Source organism: Gymnoscopelus braueri (assembly GCF_963280865.1).
Source record: "Gymnoscopelus braueri genome assembly, chromosome: 1".
Lineage (NCBI taxonomy): Eukaryota > Metazoa > Chordata > Actinopteri > Myctophiformes > Myctophidae > Gymnoscopelus > Gymnoscopelus braueri.
Genome location: NC_137603.1, coordinates 36038983 through 36061482, shown reverse-complemented (window position 1 = coordinate 36061482; position 22500 = coordinate 36038983). Strand labels below are relative to the sequence as shown.

General features: G+C 39.7%; 1 protein-coding gene across 1 annotated transcript in view; it reads right to left on the bottom strand.

Annotated features, from left to right (window-relative positions):
* Positions 1 to 22500, bottom strand: part of LOC308088536 (neural-cadherin) — a gene marked incomplete at both ends in the record, with an annotated part of 375895 nt that overhangs the window by 5353 nt on the left and 348042 nt on the right. Inside the window, one exon of the mRNA XM_080433011.1 lies at positions 21269 to 21513. Within this exon, the coding sequence (XP_080289137.1) occupies positions 21269 to 21513 (245 nt within the window). The remainder of the gene's footprint in view (positions 1 to 21268; positions 21514 to 22500) is intronic.

Sequence of the window (22500 nt, the reverse complement as noted above, 5' to 3'; positions counted from 1 at the left end):
AAGCCAGTATGACAGTGTATAGGCTTATATACACAACATTAAATGTTGATTGTCTCTAATATTTTCTTGGATTAATGATACATGTAATCAGTGACATTCTGATTTGGAAACAATAATATCATATAGAATGAAAACATTTGAGCAATATTTCTGGTCTGTGAAAATCAATTCCAATCATTTATTCAATGTCAGGTATTTTCTGTGGCTTTTCCGCAGGCTTTAAAGGAGTAGTTCACCCAAAAAATTACTTATTTTCTATCAATTACACACCCCATGAAGCCCAGAGATTTTTTTGTTTTTGTCACATTCCTGAGACAATAATTTCATGGTCAACGGTCAATGGGAGACTCATAGGAGACTGTTTGAGTCTCCTACCTTTGAGTCTCTTTGACTCAAAGGTCACTCTTCTCCGCCAGTCATCAAATTATTGGCTTAGGAATACGAAAAAAACGAAAACATCTCCATGAGTTCAAGGCTTTATGGGGTGTGTAATTGATAGAAAATAAGTAATTTTTGGGTGAACTACTCATTTAATCTATTCTCAGTTTGACAACAGTAACACTTAAAGTTAAACAGTACTTAAACTGTAAAAGTTACCTTTTGTTTACAAGTTCAAAACTATTTGTGTGCTTGTGGTTGTGCATTTTTAGGTGATTCGCAAAACAATACCTCAATCATTCCTCAATTCAATTCAGCAAGTAGGTGTTCAAAGACATCCAGAAAGACTTAAAGATTTAAAGGTTTACAACAATAAATACTTACTCTGAGTCTGCAATGCATTCATAACAACCCTTTTCAATGCCCTCTCTTTCTACCGTTTCTCTCTTTTTTCTCCACCATTACATTTCCCTTTCATTCTGCAAGTCTCTGATATGTGGGAAGCAAACCGCAGCAGCCCATCCATCAATTTTAACAACCATAGCAACAGACGACATTGAATCTCCCTGCGTATTGATGACCCCCCATTTAAGCAGATCATCCTGCAAGAACTCTGTAAGCTGTAGTTCAATCAGCCATAAACCAGCTGCAGAGTATGAAAAGAGAAATCAATATTCATTTACTGTCAATTTGTCCTTCTCCCCAGAACTCACGTCTCTCATCACATTTATTAGGTGGAACAGTTTAAAGGGAGATTTGCTATTTTGATTTTCAAGAGAGAGGACAACTGGGTTTTAAATGTATTGAACAAAACTACAAAGATGGACTACGCTTTCTGAGCCAGCGGGAGAAATAAGTAGAAAGCCTGGCAGGCATGGCGAGGGTTTCTGTATCTGGGGATCAGTCCTGTTCATACGGCAGTGGCAAGTGGGATTGATTGATTGATTGAATACTTTATTAGTCAAGAGATGTAAACAGCACGGAGGTACAGTAACATTTTCAGGCTAAAAGGATAATTCATACCATGAAGAGAGAACCACTGTAGACCACAAATCCTCTCATCTGTGGGTTCCTGGCACAAATTATTTTCAGATGGGGGTCCGCGACCAAATATATGTCAGTTTGGGAGTCCTTGACATGAAGAAGTTTGAGAACAACTGTTATAGACACTATCATAGTTGAAACAAAGTAGCCTTCTTTGGCAAATATTTTGTTTTTTTTTGAAAATGTGTGCAAATCTTTCTGAAAGCGTTTTTAACTCAAATCTTTGCTTCTGGGGATTCTACAAAATGTCTAAACAGTTTTCTGAAAAACTTATGTTGCTATTAATATCAGTGGATCTCAAACCCTTTTCATGTAAAGGGCCCACAAAATTATTATATGGATTTGGCCGCGGACCCCCATCTGAAAATATTTTGTAGGGTAAGTACCCTCACAAAAACATCCTGGTCTCTATACTGCCTCCCCCTGGTCAGTCGGGGCGCCTGATGGAGGGGAAAGGAACTGGTTGGAATAACGTGTTCCTTCCACGCGCTACGTCCAACCAGGGAACCTCCCCCCTGTCGGGTGATAAAGAAGTGGCTTGCTAGCTCTCATGCATTGAAGGAGGCATGATGCCGGCTCTAGGCTCTCCCTAGGCTGGCAGAGGGAGTGAAGCGCCCAGGCTTACGTAGATAATTGGCACTGGGTGAAAAAAATGGGTTACAATATATATATATATATATATATATATATATATATATATATATATATATATATATACATATATATATTCAAAGATTTGCAAACATTTTCTTTTTTCAAAAATAGCAGATCTACAAGCTCACAGCACGACACTTGGTGCTGCGCTATGAGCTTGTATATCTGCTATATTTGAATAGCCAAAGAAATCTAAAGTCACACAGACGCGTTCCTGGATTGAATGGGTTAAAGCCTGGTGATCGGTTCATAAGTTGACCTGCTCAGTGGAGACCCCAAGGTCACCCCGTCAGTCGTAATGATGGTACTGGTACTGGGCCTCAACATCGGTATGCTTGGTTGGACAACCTCAGCGTGGTTAAAAATCGTACAAACATCCAAGTATCATGTCTGCTCTCCAATGTTTAGACCAAAATTAGACCATGAAAGGATTTTCACTATTTTAAAATGTTTTAAAACAATAATGAAAAAGGAACGGTTTTGGACATACACGGTTTCCAACGGCGACAAAATGCTCCTTACACACCTTTATTTGTGATAGCACACATGACAGACAATGTTTAGATCCAGCCTCCAGGGATGGATATTTGTCAGGTTACCATGATTTACCATTAAAGGAGAACATAGAATCTTTAAGTGGACGTGCTTAAGCCTGTTTTCACAGGTAAATTCATAGATACAGTTCCACATCTTTAATGTACATAATTGTACAAATCAAATGGAGGACTGGGTAGACTCAAACATGACGAATTTAGAAATTAAACTAACCAGCCTACAAACCAAACCCTATACTCCAAACCAAATGAATTACATTTAATCAAGCTAAGTGCATAAACTTAACTAAAATGGAAAAAAATACTACACAAAAAAAACGGTTGTTTTGTTGTGCCTCAAGCTTTATAAATAGGAGATATACTTTCACGAGAGCTTGCCCATTTACTTGAAAGGGAGAATTTTCAGGACAAAAGAAAAAAATACTTTCTTTTAAGCCCAAAAGAAAATGTCAGGACAAGAAACAGTGAGGAATCTTTCCTGCATTATATGGAAATAAAACTTTCCAATTTTCCAACTCACTGACTTATGGCATCTATAGGTAGTTGTTAAAATTAGATTATATATAATATGATAGCTGTCGTTCTACTGGGTGTGCATTGGAGCGAACAGTATATGTGTTATAACTTACATGTGCTAAGAATGTGTACACTCACTCTCTGGTAGGATATGTGTTGTGTATTGAACTACCAAAAAGAGGCGGCTGGTTCTGTGGAGCTACAGTATGTGGAGAGGGGAGCGAAGAGGCTAGAGGTCAGGGCTAGAATCTATACTGTTCAAAGAGCCTCTCCAGAGGGCACACATGGTGAGAAATAGTGGAAATTGGATCTGTTTGTCTCTCTTTACACACGTGTGTGTGTGTGTGTGTGTGTGTGTGTGTGTGTGAGAGAGGAGAGAGGAGAGAGAGAGAGAGAGAGAGAGAGAGAGAGAGAGGGAGAAGGAGAAAGTGAGGGAAAGCTGTGTGTTTATTTGTTTACACTGCCTCTGAGGACTTGAGGTCTGCTTGACCATCGCTTCGCATAGAATTTTTGTTGTTTTCCCTTGCTCCTTGACTCGTCTTAATGCCTTTCCTACTTTTCCCCAGTTCACTTTCACACCTCTGTTTACTACCTCATTCTTCTCGAGACAGCCTCGGCTCAGGGTTGACCTTATCTTGTCCTTCATTGTTGGGTTTTGTTTTTTCCCTTTGTTCCAGGAAGTTGATGGGTGGTACTGAGACTTTGTCAAAGATGCAACACAGACATGCAGCATCCTCTCAACCTCTTTCCCTGACCTGCTGTCATTTGCGTGTTTCACATACATAAATTCCCTCACACACACACACACACACACACACACACATACACACTCCTCACCAGTCACACAGACATTGCATACTGAAAGGAAACACTCTACACACTATAGATAACACACTATTGTATTGCTTATTTAATTAACTTAAGCACGAAAGGAGCACACTATGCTACTCAAGGTACAACTTGTGATGCCAAGTGGCAGAAAAGGGAGGTACCTAATTTAAATGAAATACATTTTCCCAGCATGCTGAAGCCCCAGCAAAGCCCTCGCTTGTGTCTGGCGGGGACACACAACATGTCATTTGAGCAAGACTGTAAATCAGCAAATTTTCGGCAGATTGATTTGGTATAGAGGGAAAAAAGGGGGCCTAATATAAACCTTTGGGGGACTCCGGTCAACAAAGTATATACAGTAGACTAGAGTTCAAGTGGTTAATAAAACATTTAGCGTTATTTACACTATGTGTGGACTATTATGTTCATCCATCTCCATCTTTTGCTCACTTTCTGAGCCAGGTTGTGCCAGAATGGAGATTATCCTCTTTGTTTCATAGGTTTTCTACTGCTGAGTTCAAAGCTAAAAAGTTGCTTGGTGTGCATGTAGAATTGGAGTTTTCCCAAGTAGGATTAACAAACGTTTCTCCTTTGGGATTTGTTCATAAGTCTTGGTAGTATTGCAATGAAAACGGTTAGAGCAGTTGTCTTGGAGGCACATCCCTGGGCTCGAGGGGGTCACTGTTTGTGCAATTGCCTTCCTTGCTTTAGTGGTTTTAGTGCATAAATACAGTAAGTAACAGCACGAAGACTAAGGTTGAGATTAATAAGCTTCTGGGTAGGCAGTTAGCAGGAAGGCTCTAATTTGTATTGCACCTCAGGGATCAATACTGTACCGTTATGGCTACTGTTGCTAGCTTTGTTCAGCCACCATCTGAGGAACTTTTTAATAGTTGTACAAGTACAAAAGAGCAACCGTTGAAGCTCATTGAGCATTATGACATTGATGTTAGTGAAAACCGGTTAAATTAGAGGAAATTAGAGGCTCAGTCTGAGGGCTGCTTTAATGGAAAATGGTGTTTTGCTGGCTACATTGCAGAGTCCAAGTGACAGTGTTGGTGAGTCTGTGGTTTCTCCTACAGTACCTTTAACAGCAAAACAAGCTATTACTGTTGCAAATGAGAGGGATAAATTGAGCATAGAAAATTAACGGGTAAGGCAGTCTTTGAAAGTGGAAAAATGGAAGTTGCAACAGTACCAGTTAGACCTAATTAAGGCAGTTAAGCCAACAGGCAATGCTGACACTGATTGAGTGTTCAGACAAAGCAGATGAAGCCTGTACCCCATATCAAGTGCATTGTTTGTATTCGTACTGAGTTGGTGAACAAAGTTTTTTGTTTGTTTGATGAGGTGGGTAACTTGTGTCTAATTGCAGGAGACTAATTGCAGGAGACACACACACGACATAGGGGGAAAGCTATTAGAAACCGTGCCTGCATTGCGCCACTAAAGTAGTTACTGTAAATAGTGTCAACTTTTTGCAGCCCTCTCCCCTCTCTCTCTCACATCGGTCGCCTGAAGCACCTGTTTTATTGGCTCACTTGACTGTTGAAAAGGATACTGAGTTGGCTAACTGATATAAGAAGGCTATCCCTCCATATTTGTGGACACGCCTTCAAAAATAAATCTGATTGAACATGTAATGGCAGTGACGTGGGTGATGCAATTCGTCAAAGATTCTATCGAGTTTCTGACTAGTTAATCTCGTTGTTCGAGTTGTCATCCAAGACTAGTGGTCTACATGCTTGAAAACCACGTTGCTTCTTCTAGTTGGGCTTCTCCATGTTTGCCACCACAATATACAGTAAATGCCGAAACAAGCCCTGATTCCTATCCATTGCCTCATGTTGAGGACATATTGACCAAATTGGTGCAGCAAAGTATGTTGTAAATTTGATCTATTAAAGAGTTACTGGCAGGTCCCATTAACCCCAAGAGCTCATTATCTGCTTTTGTAACACCATCAGGCCTGTTCTACTATACAGTAATGGGTTTTGGCTTGCGTATAATGCACCAGCTACATTTCAATGACTCATGAATATGGTCGTTAATGGACTTGATGGTGTATATTTAGAGATGATGTGGTGACAATAGTAATACCTGGGAGGATTATCACACCAAGTCAGTGTTTATCAAATGGGGTATGTGTACCCCTATAGGCTTTTTTTAAACTATTATTTTAATGGCAAAATATGAAATATGAAATTACTGATCTTTAAAATGTAATAAATAAATAAATAAATAAAATAAAAAACCTGACAAGGACAACTGTTTGAATAGAAAACAATACTTATTTGCCATTATGGTGTTTTATTTTCAATATTAAAATTGGACTTAATGAAATGATATGGCCACAGTTTAAAATAAATCAGTTCAGGAGGCACTAATTGCAACTCTCACGCCATTTCTTATTTGTAATGTTCTTCAAAAGGTGGGTTATTAATATATTCATTCATAGCATCATGCTAGCTATTGTTTAAATGTAGTCGGGTAAAGGGGATACTTCGCTTTAGAAATCAGGGAAAGGGAGTACTAAAGAAAGTTTGAGAACCAATGATCTAAGTCATATTCATGCTTTGTTTGAACAATCAGCAGAAGGAAATTTGACTGTAGACTTAGCGAAATGTGAGTTTGCAGGGTCATGCGCAGCCAAAGTTTATTGATACATTTTCTGTTCCCACCACTAAAAGAAGAACTAATTGTTCTTCATCATTTGGATTTGTGGGGTTTCCTTTGTTAATATCTTGTTATTGCTTGCTTGTCCAAGGGCCTTTCCATAATTTAGATGCTGAAACATTATTGTTTATTCTGGGTGTTTTTCAAATATTCAAATGTTTTTATTTCACACTGCACTTTTTGCACATGTCTTCCTTTTGTTCTGTTGATTGATTCAAATTTTCTTTAGTTTTATGCAAAACACTCAGTAACTGTTTTGATAAGTGCTCTAAAAATAAAGTTTATTATTATATAATGAGGTTTTGGGGTTTTGTCGACTGCTGTTTTTGCCGGAATTCCTCAACTGTGGTGGCTCCTCAGACTCACTTGCTGAAGGCAAAGTCTAAATTAATTTGGTCTGCCTCATGTCAGCAAGCTTTTGGTAACATTAAAGCTTTGTTTTTCTGTTCCAGTTCTTCTGTTAGCACCCCGATTGGTTCAGCCTTTCGAGCTTCACGTGGATGCAAGCCAAGAAGTTCCACTCCTACCAGCTGAATTATTCTGTCGAGTGCTGGCATTAATCTTGGCTTTGTGGCACTTCCACTCCGGAATGCCAATCGTAGTATTTACTAACCATAACCCACTCACCTTTTTGAACTCTGAAGAACAGAGATCAGAGGCTCACATGGTGGGCACTGTTTATGCAGCCTTATGACTTAGACATCCATCATATTAAGGGAAAAGTTTTTATGGCGGATGCCTTGTCCCGTGCACCTTTGTACTGTAACTCTTCACAACTTAAGTTAAAGGGGTAAAGACTTCTGGGGTCATTTCAAGGTCTATACTTGAGCCTTTGTGTGCACCCCAGACAGTTTTTAAGCTGCTTGATTCAGTATTTAGATATTTGATATTCATTTGATCAGACACACCCCCCTCCTATATAAGTCCATTCAACTTCAAAATTGATGTTAACCATGTTAGACTCATTGAAAACACACGTCACTGGTTCTGGTGACTGATATTGTCTTTCTAATGTGTGAGGGGACCATTTTATCGTATCAAAATATTGAATCAAGTAACTTAAAAACTGTCTGAGTTGCACACTAAAGCCCAAGCAGATGTTAAAATGACCGCAGTAGTCAGTTAGTTTTACTAACATATATTTAACACTGTCCTCTGAAACCTCTGTTTCCCTTCTTCTTAAATTGTTCCTAGATGCCAAGGCTGGAGATGCAGAGTCTGGAGAGGGAAGTTGCATAAAGATGTGTTTGATTGTAATGTTTAATTTACTTAAATAAAACATTCAGAATTATTTACAGACTGTGTGTGGTCTCCCTCTTTTGTCATATACTGTACTTTCACCTCTTTTTCTGTCTGGCCTCCGGTCTCCACTCTACTCTTGACTTCTCTGCTAATGTTAGCAGTATTGATTCCATCACTCTGAACAACCACCACTTGGTTCAGGCCATGACCCTGACAAGACCAGTATCTCCCAAACCGTAAGACATAGGCTCCAGGCTATCCAGCATATACTGTAACTATAGAACACCGCTCACAGTACTCACAGACTATATACAGTACACATGTACACGGACAAATCTAAGAAAAAGTTAGTTTAACTCAGAGAGTTGACCTATAGTTCCATTTTAAAGGATCATATTGGTGGTAAATTGTAAACAACTGCAAAGTCAAAACATTAAGACATTAACAGGAAAAATGTCTATGTCTATGTACAGTAATTATTTCTGATGTTGTGATAGACAATAACATGTATTTGTGTGGGTATGTTTAAACTAAAACCAGGGATTTTGCTGTGTAGGTACATTTTAATGGGCTATATTAAAAAAAAGAACCACACTGACTTCCATTTAAGCAATACACTTCAGTAATGCTAATGGAACAAGGCACCAACACTGTCGAAGTAATAATAACAGTAAAGAACACCATCAAGTGTGCAATACTGCAATTATATAATGTTTACCAAAGAAAAAGGGTAGTGTCTTTTCTATTAACATTCAACAAAATCTAAACATATCAAACACTGAATGTAGAAAACTAGCGAGTTTGTATAGTACTAGTTTCTTGCCCATCAAAGATTCCAATAGCCTCGCAAAGCAATTAACGGGCATCAATCTTTCAGTTTCCCCAAAAGCCACGACTACTTCCTAAGTCACAGCCATCCAGGTTATGAAACATAGGTTAGTGTGGTTACCCACATAAACCCTAGCGCCCCTATTCTTGGCATGTCATCACAGGAACATTCAGCAAAAATAGGAAAAAATGATGAGGTTTCACTATTTGACATACTACCAAGTAGGTAACACTTTACTTGAGGGGGCAAATAATGAATGATGAAATAATGAACTCATCATGAATTAATGAACTCATCATTAATTCCTGGTCCTCACCATTAAATAATGGTGAACTTAATCAAGTGTAATATATCATTAGTTAAGGAAATATTCCAGTTCCACTTCTATGCCCAGGGTGAGTGCTCATAGGTGGGTAGGAGTAGTGAGGAGGGACGGTCTCTGAATGACCACCCAAAACCGACCCTCCTCGCTACTTCTACCCGCCCATGAGCACTCATCCCGGGCATAGAAGTGGAGTTGTGGAATAGCGTCCTTAGTTAATAATATATTACAGTGATAATGACTTCACCATTGGTGAGCACCAGGAATTAATGATGAGTTCAAGGTAAATTCATGATGAATTAATGTATGTTCATCATTAATTCATCATTGATTAAGCATTAATTACATGCATGAATTTGCCCCCTCAAGTAAAGTGTTACCCTGACATAAGCAACTGTATGCTGCCTGCAGTAGGAAAACTGTAAGGATAATAAGCAACTGTATGCTGCCTGCAGTAGGAAAACTGTAAGGATAAAAAGCAACAGTCACATTATATGATTAATCAGAAAAATTGGCAAAATAACTTACTGTATCTTAAACCAAATCATTAATTGATTTGACACTGCTCTATCGTGACCCATCATTAATGGAGATGAAATTCATCCTATCTAAGATGACGCCAATTAACCTGAGCTCATCCGGTCTGTGAGCATTAATCACACATTAGTATTCCTCAAATGAGACTAGAAATCTGATGCGGCTGCCTGGCGTGTGAAAGATAATGGGCACCGCCACCCACCAAACTGGATAGGGGAGGTGGAGAATCTTTGAATCAAGCACATTAATGAAAAAGCATGAACACAAAGACAACGTAAATAAGTGTGAAAGAGAGAAATGGTTGTGTGACAAGTGTTTATTGAAACCAATAAAGCCAGTGACCGACAGGCTCTTTTGATTTCATGGTAAATAATAATGAAAGTAGATAGGGAAGCAATGACAATGATTAAGAGTTACAGTGATTAAAGGGAGCGAGGCTAATGATAATCTATTCTACACAGGGGAATAACACTCCATTACAGAATGAATGTGTTTTCTTTTTATGGCCTTGAAGGGACCAATCTCTTCAAAAGTATCTTTATAATTATCCTAAAATCACAAGAACTGACTTTGTTTTGAGGCTCTTTATAAAATGAGCAACACAAGCCATCAGTTACTGACCAGAAAATGTATCTCAACTGCCGGAAAGTCACCCTGAGTAGTGACTGTTATCTTTTTCAATACATTCTCTCTGGATCTGTACTCGAATGTGCAAAATATCAAGATAACATTCACAGTAAAAGTCCTGTATGTTAATAAATGCTCTAAGTATGGGTGCATATTTACACTCTCACCAAGTAAAACTCACAGTCAGGATGTTGACGTGTTCTGAATAACAATACCTGCTCATGTCAAGTTGTTAGTCAGTTGTCTCAAGGCTCATTCATACAAATCCTTATACTGTTCTCTGTATTTAGAATGTAGGACAACAATCAATAGTAGATCATAGCTTTCATCCAGCTGAATGAATATAATCAGGAAGTCAAATTGTTCAAGCCTTTCTCTTCTGTCTCTCATTACAGGAGATAAGGAGCTTTAAATGGCAGTCAGCCACAGGAGTGACATCATTTGTTTTTCCATCATATTTTTTTAAATATCACACGAATGGTAAAAGAAAAAATAATAATAATCTGGAGGAACATAATACACGCTATACAAGTATGAAAAATGTCTTTGTGAAAATGTATTTCCGGGGGCCAAGATATACTGTACCGTAACTGTGCACAACTCAAAGTATTGTAGCATGTATTGTACAAATTAACATGACACAGAAATAGCCAACTATGGCTGTTAATTGTTTGTTTTCTGTGCTTGTCCATAATTAAAATCCAGCAAATGAGATCAAGGAAAAGACAGAAGGTAGGAGGTTGGAGCGCACAGTAGGCTACACATGTTGTCAAAATGAACGCTCACTCTGGTATAAAGTGTCGAACTCTTTAATCTGAGGAGCAAAGAGTACCTGAAGATACCTGTCAGCCTAATTAGTCCTGCCTGGAGAGGAATCCTCAGGAATAGACTCATCACATCAAGTACACAACATTGAGGAGGGTTGTGACCATTCAAAGGATTACCTTTACCACCACTGCACCTGGCAGGGACGAGACACGTTTTGGTCCATGTGCGGATCGGACCAAAACCGGCCATTTGCTCTGGTGTGCCCATCCTCTGACCCTACAATGACTTATGTACTTCGCCTGTATTTCCATTACAAGAGCAATTTCGCCTTCAGTTCACGTTGAGCTGGAGCTCGATTTCAAGACTTCAAAGGTATGACAAGTGACCCATTCAGACCGACGTCCGAGATGTTTTCCCGCCCAAATGAACTGCCTTCCCACCGATGCACAGAGAAAAACTCTTCAGCACTGTAGCACTACTGCAGTATGGGTAGTCGAGGGCCTATGAATTCCTCTCATGAGACAACATTTAGAAAGACCTTAATTAAACTTCTATTGGGTCTGCTAACTATTTGAAGTAATGAAGCATCATGGTAGTTCAGGCGGGCACGGAAGCTGAGCTGGTCTCATGTACAGTGCAAAAATAAAATCAAGAAATGATCTATCGTTGCCTGTTACGATGGAATGATTGCAGCAGTTTGTGAAGGGATGTCAGATTTTCTCCAGCTGAGAACACTGGATAGAGAGATGCTCTGTGTAAGAGCATGAAATCCCCTTTGACCTATGCCAGTATCTCTGATCTGATACACTCTTAATGTATGTGCTCGCCGAACTGGCAAGAATGCCCAAGGCTACCCTCAGCAAAGAGAGACATCAAGTCAACATAACTCTACACAATTCTTGGTCAATTTGTGTTCTCTTTCACACATTTGTCCAATGACATACAGTACCCCCACACTCGATATCATTTAAACCATAGATATTTTGTTGACCGGGGTCCCCCAGGGGTCTAAACTTTTCCCCTCTATATCAAAAAGACTTTGCCGAATATAGCCAATCTACAAGTTGTGTCACGTTGTGAGCTTGTAGGTCTGCTATTTTCGCTGAAAGTTCACAGATTTTCACAGAACGTTCACCTATTATGACATGTCCAAAATAGGGACGCCAGGGTTCAAGTGGTTAATGGTTCAATCTACCCAGCCCTGCAGTCTATTTAAGCAGACCAACAGTCTCTCTTAGATGCTCAGCATCTCTTTCTGCTGCTACAAATGTCTCGCCAGTGAACAAACTCCATCCACCTCCCAGCCACTTCCTGTAGTAGCATTTATGTCTTCATTTTGTCAGCATGCCACTCGATGCAGGTTAACTCTTTGACTGCCAATGACGAGATTTCTCGTCATATTTTGCTAAGGTGCTTGTGTTTTCAGTGGTTTTCCACTGGGAGTCTACTCGGATACGTATTTTAAAGCGATCGGGGGATCGATCATACCAGAGATAAATATTCTATGATATTTCAAAGGTTAGTGAAAACACTCGAAAATAAATCGCTGCCAGTGGCTGAGCACATTATGTTTTATTTCTGGCAGTCAAAGAGTTAATACTCTATGCATATTATCATGTTCCTAATATTTAAGTTCTGCTCTATATGAGATCTATCATGTCTATCATCATGTCCATGTAATAACTGTGTATCTAGCTTCTGCTTTGGGCGTGGGGGTTTGAGCAGAGAGTCTGGAACATCATGAGAGCAGAGCAACGCTACCAAATACAATGCAATATCATTGCAAACTAGAAAAAGTGCTCCTCGGAGCCAGGTCAGGTAGGTTATTGTGAGCCAGCAATGTTCGGAATTCGCCAATCAGGATGGAATATGAAAAATTGGACGGAACCATCTTGATCACTTGACTAGAGATAATGTGTACCGATTTGCATGATGTTTGGACAAAATAATATTAAAGGTAGGGTAAGTGATTTTCTTTGGTTAAAATAAGTGTTAAATAGCTCTATATTCTGATAGTACTCATTGCTATAGAGTGCTTGTTCAGTAAAAGGAGTCTCCTTGTCTCTCCAGCTCTTTATAAAACAGAAAATGCATTTTCGTTTCAGTTTCATTTCCAATTTTATCCAATCAGGATAGAGAACTCAATCAGGATATAGATTAAACAAGTGAAATTGGAAGTGATGACACTAAGAAATGAGCATGCAAAATTGGAACTGGAACACTATAAAAATATTATAATTATTATAATTATTATAAATACTATTTAAAATGGGTACTTTCTCCTGATTGGCTGAGATTTTGACACCTACCGGAAAATGTATTTTCTGTTTATTAAAGAGCTGGAGAGACAGGGAGACTCCTGTTTACTGAACAAACACTCTATAGCAATGATTACTATCAGAATATAGTGCTTTAACCTTTTAACAAAATACTTTTTGTTTTAACCAAAAAATATCACTTACCCTACCTTTAAAGGTATCATGACATTCATGTTTACACCACATTCAGAGTCTTTGTCCTGGTCCTTCAAACGTGTACAAAAGGTTTTAACTGAAAATTCCACTCCAGTGATTCACTGTAGGTGTTTTTGTCTCACATTTCTAAAGCCTTTTCAACTGCAATGAAAAAAGAAATCTTTGCCTGCGGGTGTCGCTGGTGAGGGATTTTGCCTGTCAATCATCGCCTCTGCTCCGCCCCCCCCCCAAAGGAAAGGATAGGGGAGGGGAGGGGCGAGGAGGAGAGTGGGCGGGATTAATTGACTGTGACCTCACTGTCGAAGGGCCAAGCTCAGATTACTTTTCAGCCTAATTATTCAGAAAACCCCAGACCACAGAAAATCCACTGAATGTTCAAAGTTCAGATTTTTTCGGTGTAATTGAGGTCATAAAACCCCCAAAAAAACATAAAAAATTAAAAAAGTGAAAATGAATATAATATAAAAAAGAAAGGTGTTGCAAAAATCGGCCTGCTAGTGGCGCTATAATAGGGCAATGTTTAAAGGGTGGCATTTGTTTCTCAACGTAGTGCAAATGTGCGTGTAAAGTTTCACCGCAATCGGACGCTGCGTTCATGATATGCGGCATTTTGTTCAAAACGGGCCACTCCTGCAAACTTTAGATGTCAATCTTAGCCAATCAGGAATGGAATATGAAAAATCAAACTGATCTGTCTTGATCACATGACTATAGAGATCATGTGTACCGATTTGCGTGAAATGTTGTTAAAAGCTGAAGGATTAATATCCCAAAATGTGTTTTACATAAGTCGGCCTCCTGGTGGCGCTATAAAAGGCAGATTTGAAAAATGCAGGGCAAAGGTTTTTCCTTGGCCTCTAGAGAGTGCACATACAAAGATCGGTGCAGTTATAGTTAAAAACACGAATCGGCCTGTTATAGCGCCACCATAAGGCTGATTTGAAAAAAGTGGCATTTCTTCCTCGGCCTAGTGGGAATGTGCGTGCAAAATTTCACGGAAATGACATGCTGTGTTCATGATTTGAGGCATTTTGTTCAAAACTGAGTACTCCTGCAAACTTTGGAAGCCAATTTTAGCCAATCAGGATGGAATATGAAAAATCTGAAAGAGCAGTTTTGTTTAATAACAATAGAGAAACTGTGTACCGATTTGCAGGATTTTTGGATAAAATCTGTAGGAGTACTGTGCAAAAATGTGTTTTGCACAAATCGGCCTCCTGGTGGCGCTATAAACTATATATGGTGGCGCTATAAACTTTGGGGCAGAGGTTCTGCTCTGGCATCCAGGGAGTGTGTGTGCACAGTTTCGCTGTGATCAAGCCAACGGTGCCAGAGATTAGCTGTACACAGACAGAATGACACACGGACACACGGACGGACGGAAAGGGGGCAAAACATACTCTCTCGCCATGCCTTTCGGCCTGGCGGACACAAAAATGGTTTCCATCTTGACAACAGTTTCTGACTCAAATGACCTTTCTGGCCTTTCCCAAAGCAAACTTATTTTTGCCTCTAAGGCACACCATGAGTGCAGCTTGTAACATGTATCATGTACTGTACAATTCCCACATACAGCATGATGCACAAAGAAAATGAATGCCCACAAAATAAAATCAAGAAATGATCTATCCTTGCCTGTTATGATGGAATAATTGCAGCAGTTTGTGAAGTGATGTCAGAGTTTGAGAGCTGAGAACATTGGATGCAGAGATGCTCTGTGTAAGAGCATGAAATCCTGTTTGACCTACTGTATGTCAGTATCTCTGGTCTGATACTCATTTAATACCTGTGCTCGCTGAACTGGCAAGAATGCCCAAGGCCACCCTCTGCAAAGAGAGACATCAAGTAAACATAATTCCACACAATTTCTGATCAATTTGTATTCCCTTTCACACATTTTTCTCAAGTCTGTGGGTCTTTCATGGAGTGGAGGGAGAGGGGACACAAAGAACTGCGAAAGTTTTAGAAGGTAATAAAGGCATAATGATCAGAGTCATTTAGCCTCAAACAGCAGTCACAGGTTAATTTTATAGTACAATGTGAGCGCACAGAGTGCTTCTTCCAAGCATACACAGTGTGCTTGGAAGGAAAGGCAATATGGGGGATGGAGAGACAGAATGGACTGCATCAGCTGCAAGTGGAAGTGATGAGAAAAAGGAGTAGGGGGAGAAATGAAGTGGAAATGAAGAGCGACTCATCATGACTCATGCAGAGTGGCAATATGAAGGGAAACTAACTCAAAATTATTTAATAATTTTATATAGTGTAATTTGAGTACCAGCAGGCTGGGGATCTAACGCCTCAATTCCACTGGGTAGGCAAGTGTTGCAGAATGTGTCTGTTCTGTGTCCGTTCTAGACGATTGTGATTCTACCAGAAGCGTTTCCCGAGGTAGTAATAGAGGCGCTTGCGTGCGGACAGCGCAAAAAATATGCATCTGCTCTATTTCTTTACGCTTTCTTCTCATGGAACGCAGCAAATAAATAGTGAACAATTGTCATATTGACATCATATTAGCATTATGTAGCCTATATACAGTAACTAAGTACTTTTCGCTATCGTTTCAATACCTGTATTAACAGAAAATGCCATAGACCAGTCCGGACAGGCAGTTGTCCAGAACCGCCAATCCAACCGATATGCCCATATATAGGCATATACTGATGACATCACAGATCTCCATATTCCATTGACAGACAGATACAGATATCACCATATATGGCCATAAAAGTGACAGACGGGTATAATGGGGAATCTGACAATGGGTACCGGGTATTGCATAACTGGGTAGGGCATGCATTTCCAACTTGAGTTTCCGACAGATTATGCAAAATTAGTAACTGTATCAGAGATTGTACAAGAGTGTATGTCACTGTAACCAAAGGTGACCCAAAGATCCATTTGGTTACATCTTCTTATATTACAAGTAAGACGCGCGAACGCGGGAAGCGAACGCAGCTCGAAAATAACAATAACAATAATAAGAATAGGAAGGAATGAGCAATTGTAGAGAAGTGGGTGGTACAGTTAAATTAGTGAGACAGGGCCGCCACAAGAAGGCTCCATACCGCTAGCCCCATTAGTTTTTTTGTCTTTTTTAAATTGTTATGTTTGTTTGTTGTGTTTTTTTTTACCGCTAGCCCCATTTGTTTTTTTGTCTTTTTTAAATTGTTATGTTTGTTTGCTGTGTGTTTTTTTTTTTTTGTAAATGTTTTCTAAAACTGTCCTCAAACTAAGGCGTTTTGAACTTGCCATCCGGCCTGAAATATGCACAAATGACATGGAATTCTTAGATATCCCAATAGATGAACGTGTAGATGCTTTTAGATGTGTTATTTTTTACTGTAGCTGCTATTTTTCTCTCAGAGGAGTGTAATTAGTCACCCAGGGGCAGGCGGATTTCAGCCACACTGAGATCTGTCAGCAGCCAATGAGAGCGTGAGTCACATGGGGCGCGTCTGCACACAGGCAGTGCACACAATACTGCACACAGACACACAACCCGAGCCTTCGGCGCGCCTCCTTCCGCTGCGTTCGCAAAAATCACTTTGTGGGTGGACAGTGGTCGTCACAAACGTAACATGCCCATATATGGAGACTCCAGAACCACTGCTCCGACCGATCTGCATGTAGGCTGTATATGTACTGTAGATCCGGTTTACCAGAACTGCCAATCTGACCGATATGCCCATATATGGCTGGAAATGGACTTTGAGGAGACAGAGCTTTTATTCAGTAAGACTTCATTCCATTGGAAGTGGTAGCAATATCACTACCTTGAATTTACTACCACAGGGGGTCATCCATTGTCATTGTCACTGTGTCACCAATGTCAGACTTCCATTCATTGTCAGGGTTTGTCTCTTGATCAAATCATTACGACTTCTCTTGGCTTTCTCATTTCTAACACATTACGGTTAACACATACTGCACATTGTCTAGTGTTTCTTGGTCTGTGTAGACTATGTATCTAGTATATCTGTATTTGTAAACCTGGTGTAGATCCTTTAAGATGTTATATTTATGCAATGATTTACTTCATGTAAAATGTTTTCATGTTATGTAATGTAATGTATTTCTGTGTGGACCCCAGGAAGAGTAGCTGTTGCTAAGGTAGTAGCTAATGGGGATCCAAATAAACAACAAACAATAAAAAATCTATCATTGTGAAACACTCAAAAGGACAAAGACATTTTATACGTGGATGGCATTTACGAAGCATTCTCCCTTTAATTTTCACGAATGGAAAAAATACATCTCAAAAGCATGGCATGTCTTTCTTTAGAACATGGCTCTCCATGTTCTTGCTAGTCAAACACTTGGACTCACTCCAAACTGAATGAGCCCAAGGAAGAAAAAAGGCATTAAAAATAAGGTTGTCCTTGTTGCTACTTAAGTTTCAGAGCGAGAGACGCTCGAGTGATCGAGCGAGGAATGCTCCTCCGATTGAAATTATTACTAAAGCCCCTGGAGCATTGATCTCAATTTCTGTGGGTTTGGGTAAACAGCACCTTGTACGCCTACAAATCAAGTAATTAACACTTAAAACACAACCCGGTCCTCGGCAGGATCAAGGTCGGATGCAGCTTTTTAAAATGGGCCCTGAAAAGTGGGGATGAAGAGAGGAGATGAGATTGAGGAGGAGGAAAAGGAAGAAAGATCATTTGATCAAGGAATGCGGAGGAAAAGGAGAAACGATCACTTGAAGTGTGTCTGTCTGGCGTCTGGGAGGGACGGCGCAGTCTGAATAACCAATGAGGATGAACTAGACAAAGAAAACAAGCAGACATGGCCGGCAGCGCTGACATTGCACCTGTCGCTCTCATCATTCATCTCATTATTTGTCTCTCCCGTTGTCTTGTCGCGTTGGTTGTTGCAATGTTCTCGTTTGTGTTGCCTTGCTGAGGCAATATTGTACTTTTTACTCCACTACAATTATTTGACAGCTTTAGTTACTAGTTACTTTTCAGATTTTGATTATTATTACAAAACATACATTAACCACTCAAGCACTATTATATCTTCTGTTGTTGCCCTGGCTTTTTTGTACTCATGTACTGCACTGTGCTGTTTCGATATATATATATATATATATTTTTTTAATATATTTATTCTATTTAACACTATGACTATCTCTCAAACCCAGTCAATTGTAATGTGTGTAAAACGTGTAGAATGTCTTCGGTTTTTATCCTTTTTCACTGACAAGGTTGAAGGTATCATATCTATTATTATGATCTGAACTCCTACATCATCGTACCTTGCCCTTGCCATACGACTGTAAGGCAGTTTTTATGCCAATCTCTGTTACTGTGTCTCACTTGAAACCATCCATCCTCTAGCCCAGTTAATACCTTCTAAATGTATCATAGAAATACTGTAGTTGTATTGGAAGTAGTAGTAGTTGTTGTTACTTTCCTTTTCTATAGATAACAAATTACTTTCTATTCCGGTTGTATCCCTGATTATTTTATGATTGCTTGGTTTCAGTTTATTCTAAAATGAAAAACAGTTTTTTTTAGAAACCAATTTTTTTCCAACGCCAATTTCTTAATTGTCATTTTTTTCTCCAAAGAATTGTGGAAAAGACAGTCCCAGCCGTGAGCAGGGACATTGCTAGACTACCACTTTAGAATTAAAAAAAAATGTTGTTTGCAAAAACATATCCAGGTGCAATCAACATGGCAAAACAAATCGTATCAGCAATGGAATGCAAAGCGCAAATTAGGCCACAGAAAAATACCTAACATAGGCACTGTGGGGGAATTAAAATCAATTCTAGCTTACGTTAAGTCATCAGCCTCACAGTGACTAGTGGGCGTATGGTGAACTAACAACATGCCATAGATTGTACCGTTACAGTAAAGGGTCAGACAAAGATCAACAGCCCAGAGGGCTGTGGACACTTCCACACTAGATAACCCCAGAGCCATGGAGATGTGTCAGTGAGGGGTCAGAAACACTACAGTTCACGTAGTCTCGTGTAGCCAGACAATCAGAGATCTCCGCCTATATACGTCTGGGGAAATCTAAATTCATAGAATGGGCCTGGACAGTGGGAAAAAAACTGAGTTACAGTAACATACCTAAGCCCACTGATTTGAAAAGCAACCCTGATACTGTCATATGAAGGGCCGCCCTAAAGTCATTGGATTGGTTATTTTTTTCATTCCCAAATTGTTTTATTAGCCCATTCATTGAATGAAGATGTCACCGGACGTAACAGGAGATCTCTGATCATCTGATTACAGGAGGCTACCTGTACAGGTCACATGCTTCATGTATCACACGTGCTTCATCAATACACATGAAGATTCAATGTTTGGAACTATACAGTAGTGTTTGGAACTATTGGTTGCCCGATGGCAAGCGTTACTTCTGCATTCTTCTTGTTCTTGTTATCTCTGAACACAGCAAAAACGAATTCAACATCAACTGGATATTGGTTTTGGCAATAGATTATTGAATATTCTTTGTTTACATGATCCGCCATTGCTGTAAAATAACAGCCCGATGGAGTGAACGAAGATGATGCAACTCTTTGTATCTCAATTGTTTTGGATGCCCCCACTCCTCCCCCAAGCAAAATGTGCAAAGAGATATGGTCACGCACACATGCAAGGAGGGGGGGGGGGGGCTGGAAAACTGCATACATTGTGCCCTTGCCTGTGCTTATTATCACTCAATCCAAAAATACAACATACAGTATGAATAAAACATTATTTATTTATTTATTTAACCTTACTGAGTTTAATTGGCCCTCTGTTCACGAGGCACAGCAAATATGTACCTGGGGAGGTATGTAAAATATTCATATAAACAAGAAATACTATATTTATTAAAACAAGTTTGTTGGAGGTGGCGCTTAGTCTTGTTTATCATCATTGTGTACAATATGTTAACAATATATGATAAACGTTTCAGCACTAATGCCTATACAAATTCCTTGAATGATCCTACATACTGTACTTTTCTTTTTCTTCTCTTTTTTAACTGAAAGTCACCTTGAGCCTATAAATGTCTATTTTTGAAGGGAGAGCTGTAATAGACAGTGAATCCGATCGATTTCTCCCACATAACCCTCTTTAGCCGTGAAGGTTAAATACAGTGTAATTACAGTTTTTAAAAGCTGGAGCCAACACTAACAGTGTACTAACCGTTTATATTTTGTTCAATCTTTTAAACTAAGGTTTCTCTTTTTTATGTATTCAGCGCAATTTAAGTAAGCTCTCTGGAAAGTAGGCTCACTATTTGTTCACTCGCCTCTCTTTGCTGAAATCGAAATCTTGTCTTTTTGCTTAAAATTTGGACTTGTGAACAATGGCTGTTCACATTCCACTCGTCTGCTGTATATGTTTTTCTTCACCAAGTAAAATTGCCCACACACAGTACACATACTGTACATGCACGCACACACGCTCACACACACACACACACACACACACACGCACACACACACGCACACGCATACGCACACGCACACACGCGCGTAACAGAGTGTTCACTACCTCAGCCTGATGGACTGAAAGTCTAATATCTCACATGCGCGATAGGGAATTCCCTTTAGCTTAGCGGTTAAGATGTTGGCTTTCCACACGGGAGACCCGGGTTCGAATCCCGGGCGCTACACACGCACAATACATGTTTTCCAAACATAATTTGCATGTATTATATTAATGTCAGCAGTTACAACATGTGTGTGAGTCTCACAAACTTTACTCGACTTTACAGCCTCCTGCCGGCATTACATTGTGCGAGCACACACACACACACACACACACACACACACACACACACTCTCTCTCAGTCATCTCACCTAGCAGGGCCATGAAGCAGATGCAGATAGCAAAGAGAGAGCTGAAGCTGAGGCCCACATCGTCTCTGTAGATGGCCAGCGTGGTTTCACAATGGCGCCCTCTGTAGCCGTCTGGGCAGTGGCACGTGAACTTGGAGGGTGTCTGAGCCACGCAGGTCCCTCGATGACAGGGACGCGTGGCACACAGCGTGTACAGGCACGTTTTCCTGGTCCCGTTCACACGCAACATGTGGCCGGGTGGACACCTGCGGGGATTGTAGAGAGAGGAACAGGGAGAGAGAGATAATGAGAGGGAGGGAGGGAGGGAGGGAGGGAAGGAAGGAGAGGGATTTAAAACAAAAGAGGTTGAGATGTGATGTGGGAGAGGAATTGATTTTGAGATGGAAGGGAGAGAAAATTGGGTGGGAAAAGGGGGTAAGATATGAATAAAATTAATTTAAGAATTCTAGTTAAAATGCGCCAACGCCAGTTGGACTGGTACCTTGAAGGGGACAAGTGGTGTCAATTTATTGGTCAATTTATTTTGTATATGATTACTTTCTTGTTTAGTAAAATGGGCAAAACAGAACTTCATAAATAATGTGCATCTATAAATCTATAAAACTGCATCACCACAAGATTTTGTATGAGATTCACTATAAAAGTAAGCGATGCATACATTTATTTATAGGTTAGAGTTTCATAAAAATATGGAATAATTGGCCTCATTAACCTTTCCTATGTGCCTAGATAGTGTGGGACGCTGTTGAATTTGCTGAGTACAAAGTAGTGTAGTAGTGTTTAATTACAAGGCTGGGTAACTGAACCCTGATACCCAGCATTGGAGGCAGATGTAGTTATGTATGAGTTCCACTGCCACTATATGCATAGCAGTTAAAATACGGTATTTTGTACCTTCAAAAGTCTGCGTCCTCATAAGTTAGATAATTTAAATGTATAAAAATGAAAGACACCTCACAAGACTGCCAATCTATGATGGATATTAACTTCTTCACATGGGCCAACCTAGGTCTGTATGGTAATATTTCACAATTTGCTGCTGTGGGCATGTGTATTGTACTGTACAGTATGTACTGAATGGCAGCCACTCTTTTCTTTGGAAATGCTGACTGCTTCAGTGCCTAAGGGAAATAGGGATATTCCCTCTTATTATTATATTCTGTAGGCCAATTGTCAGAGTTCAACAACAAAAGTATACTTTAGCCTCTCACAAATCCTTTAAAAGTACTCAG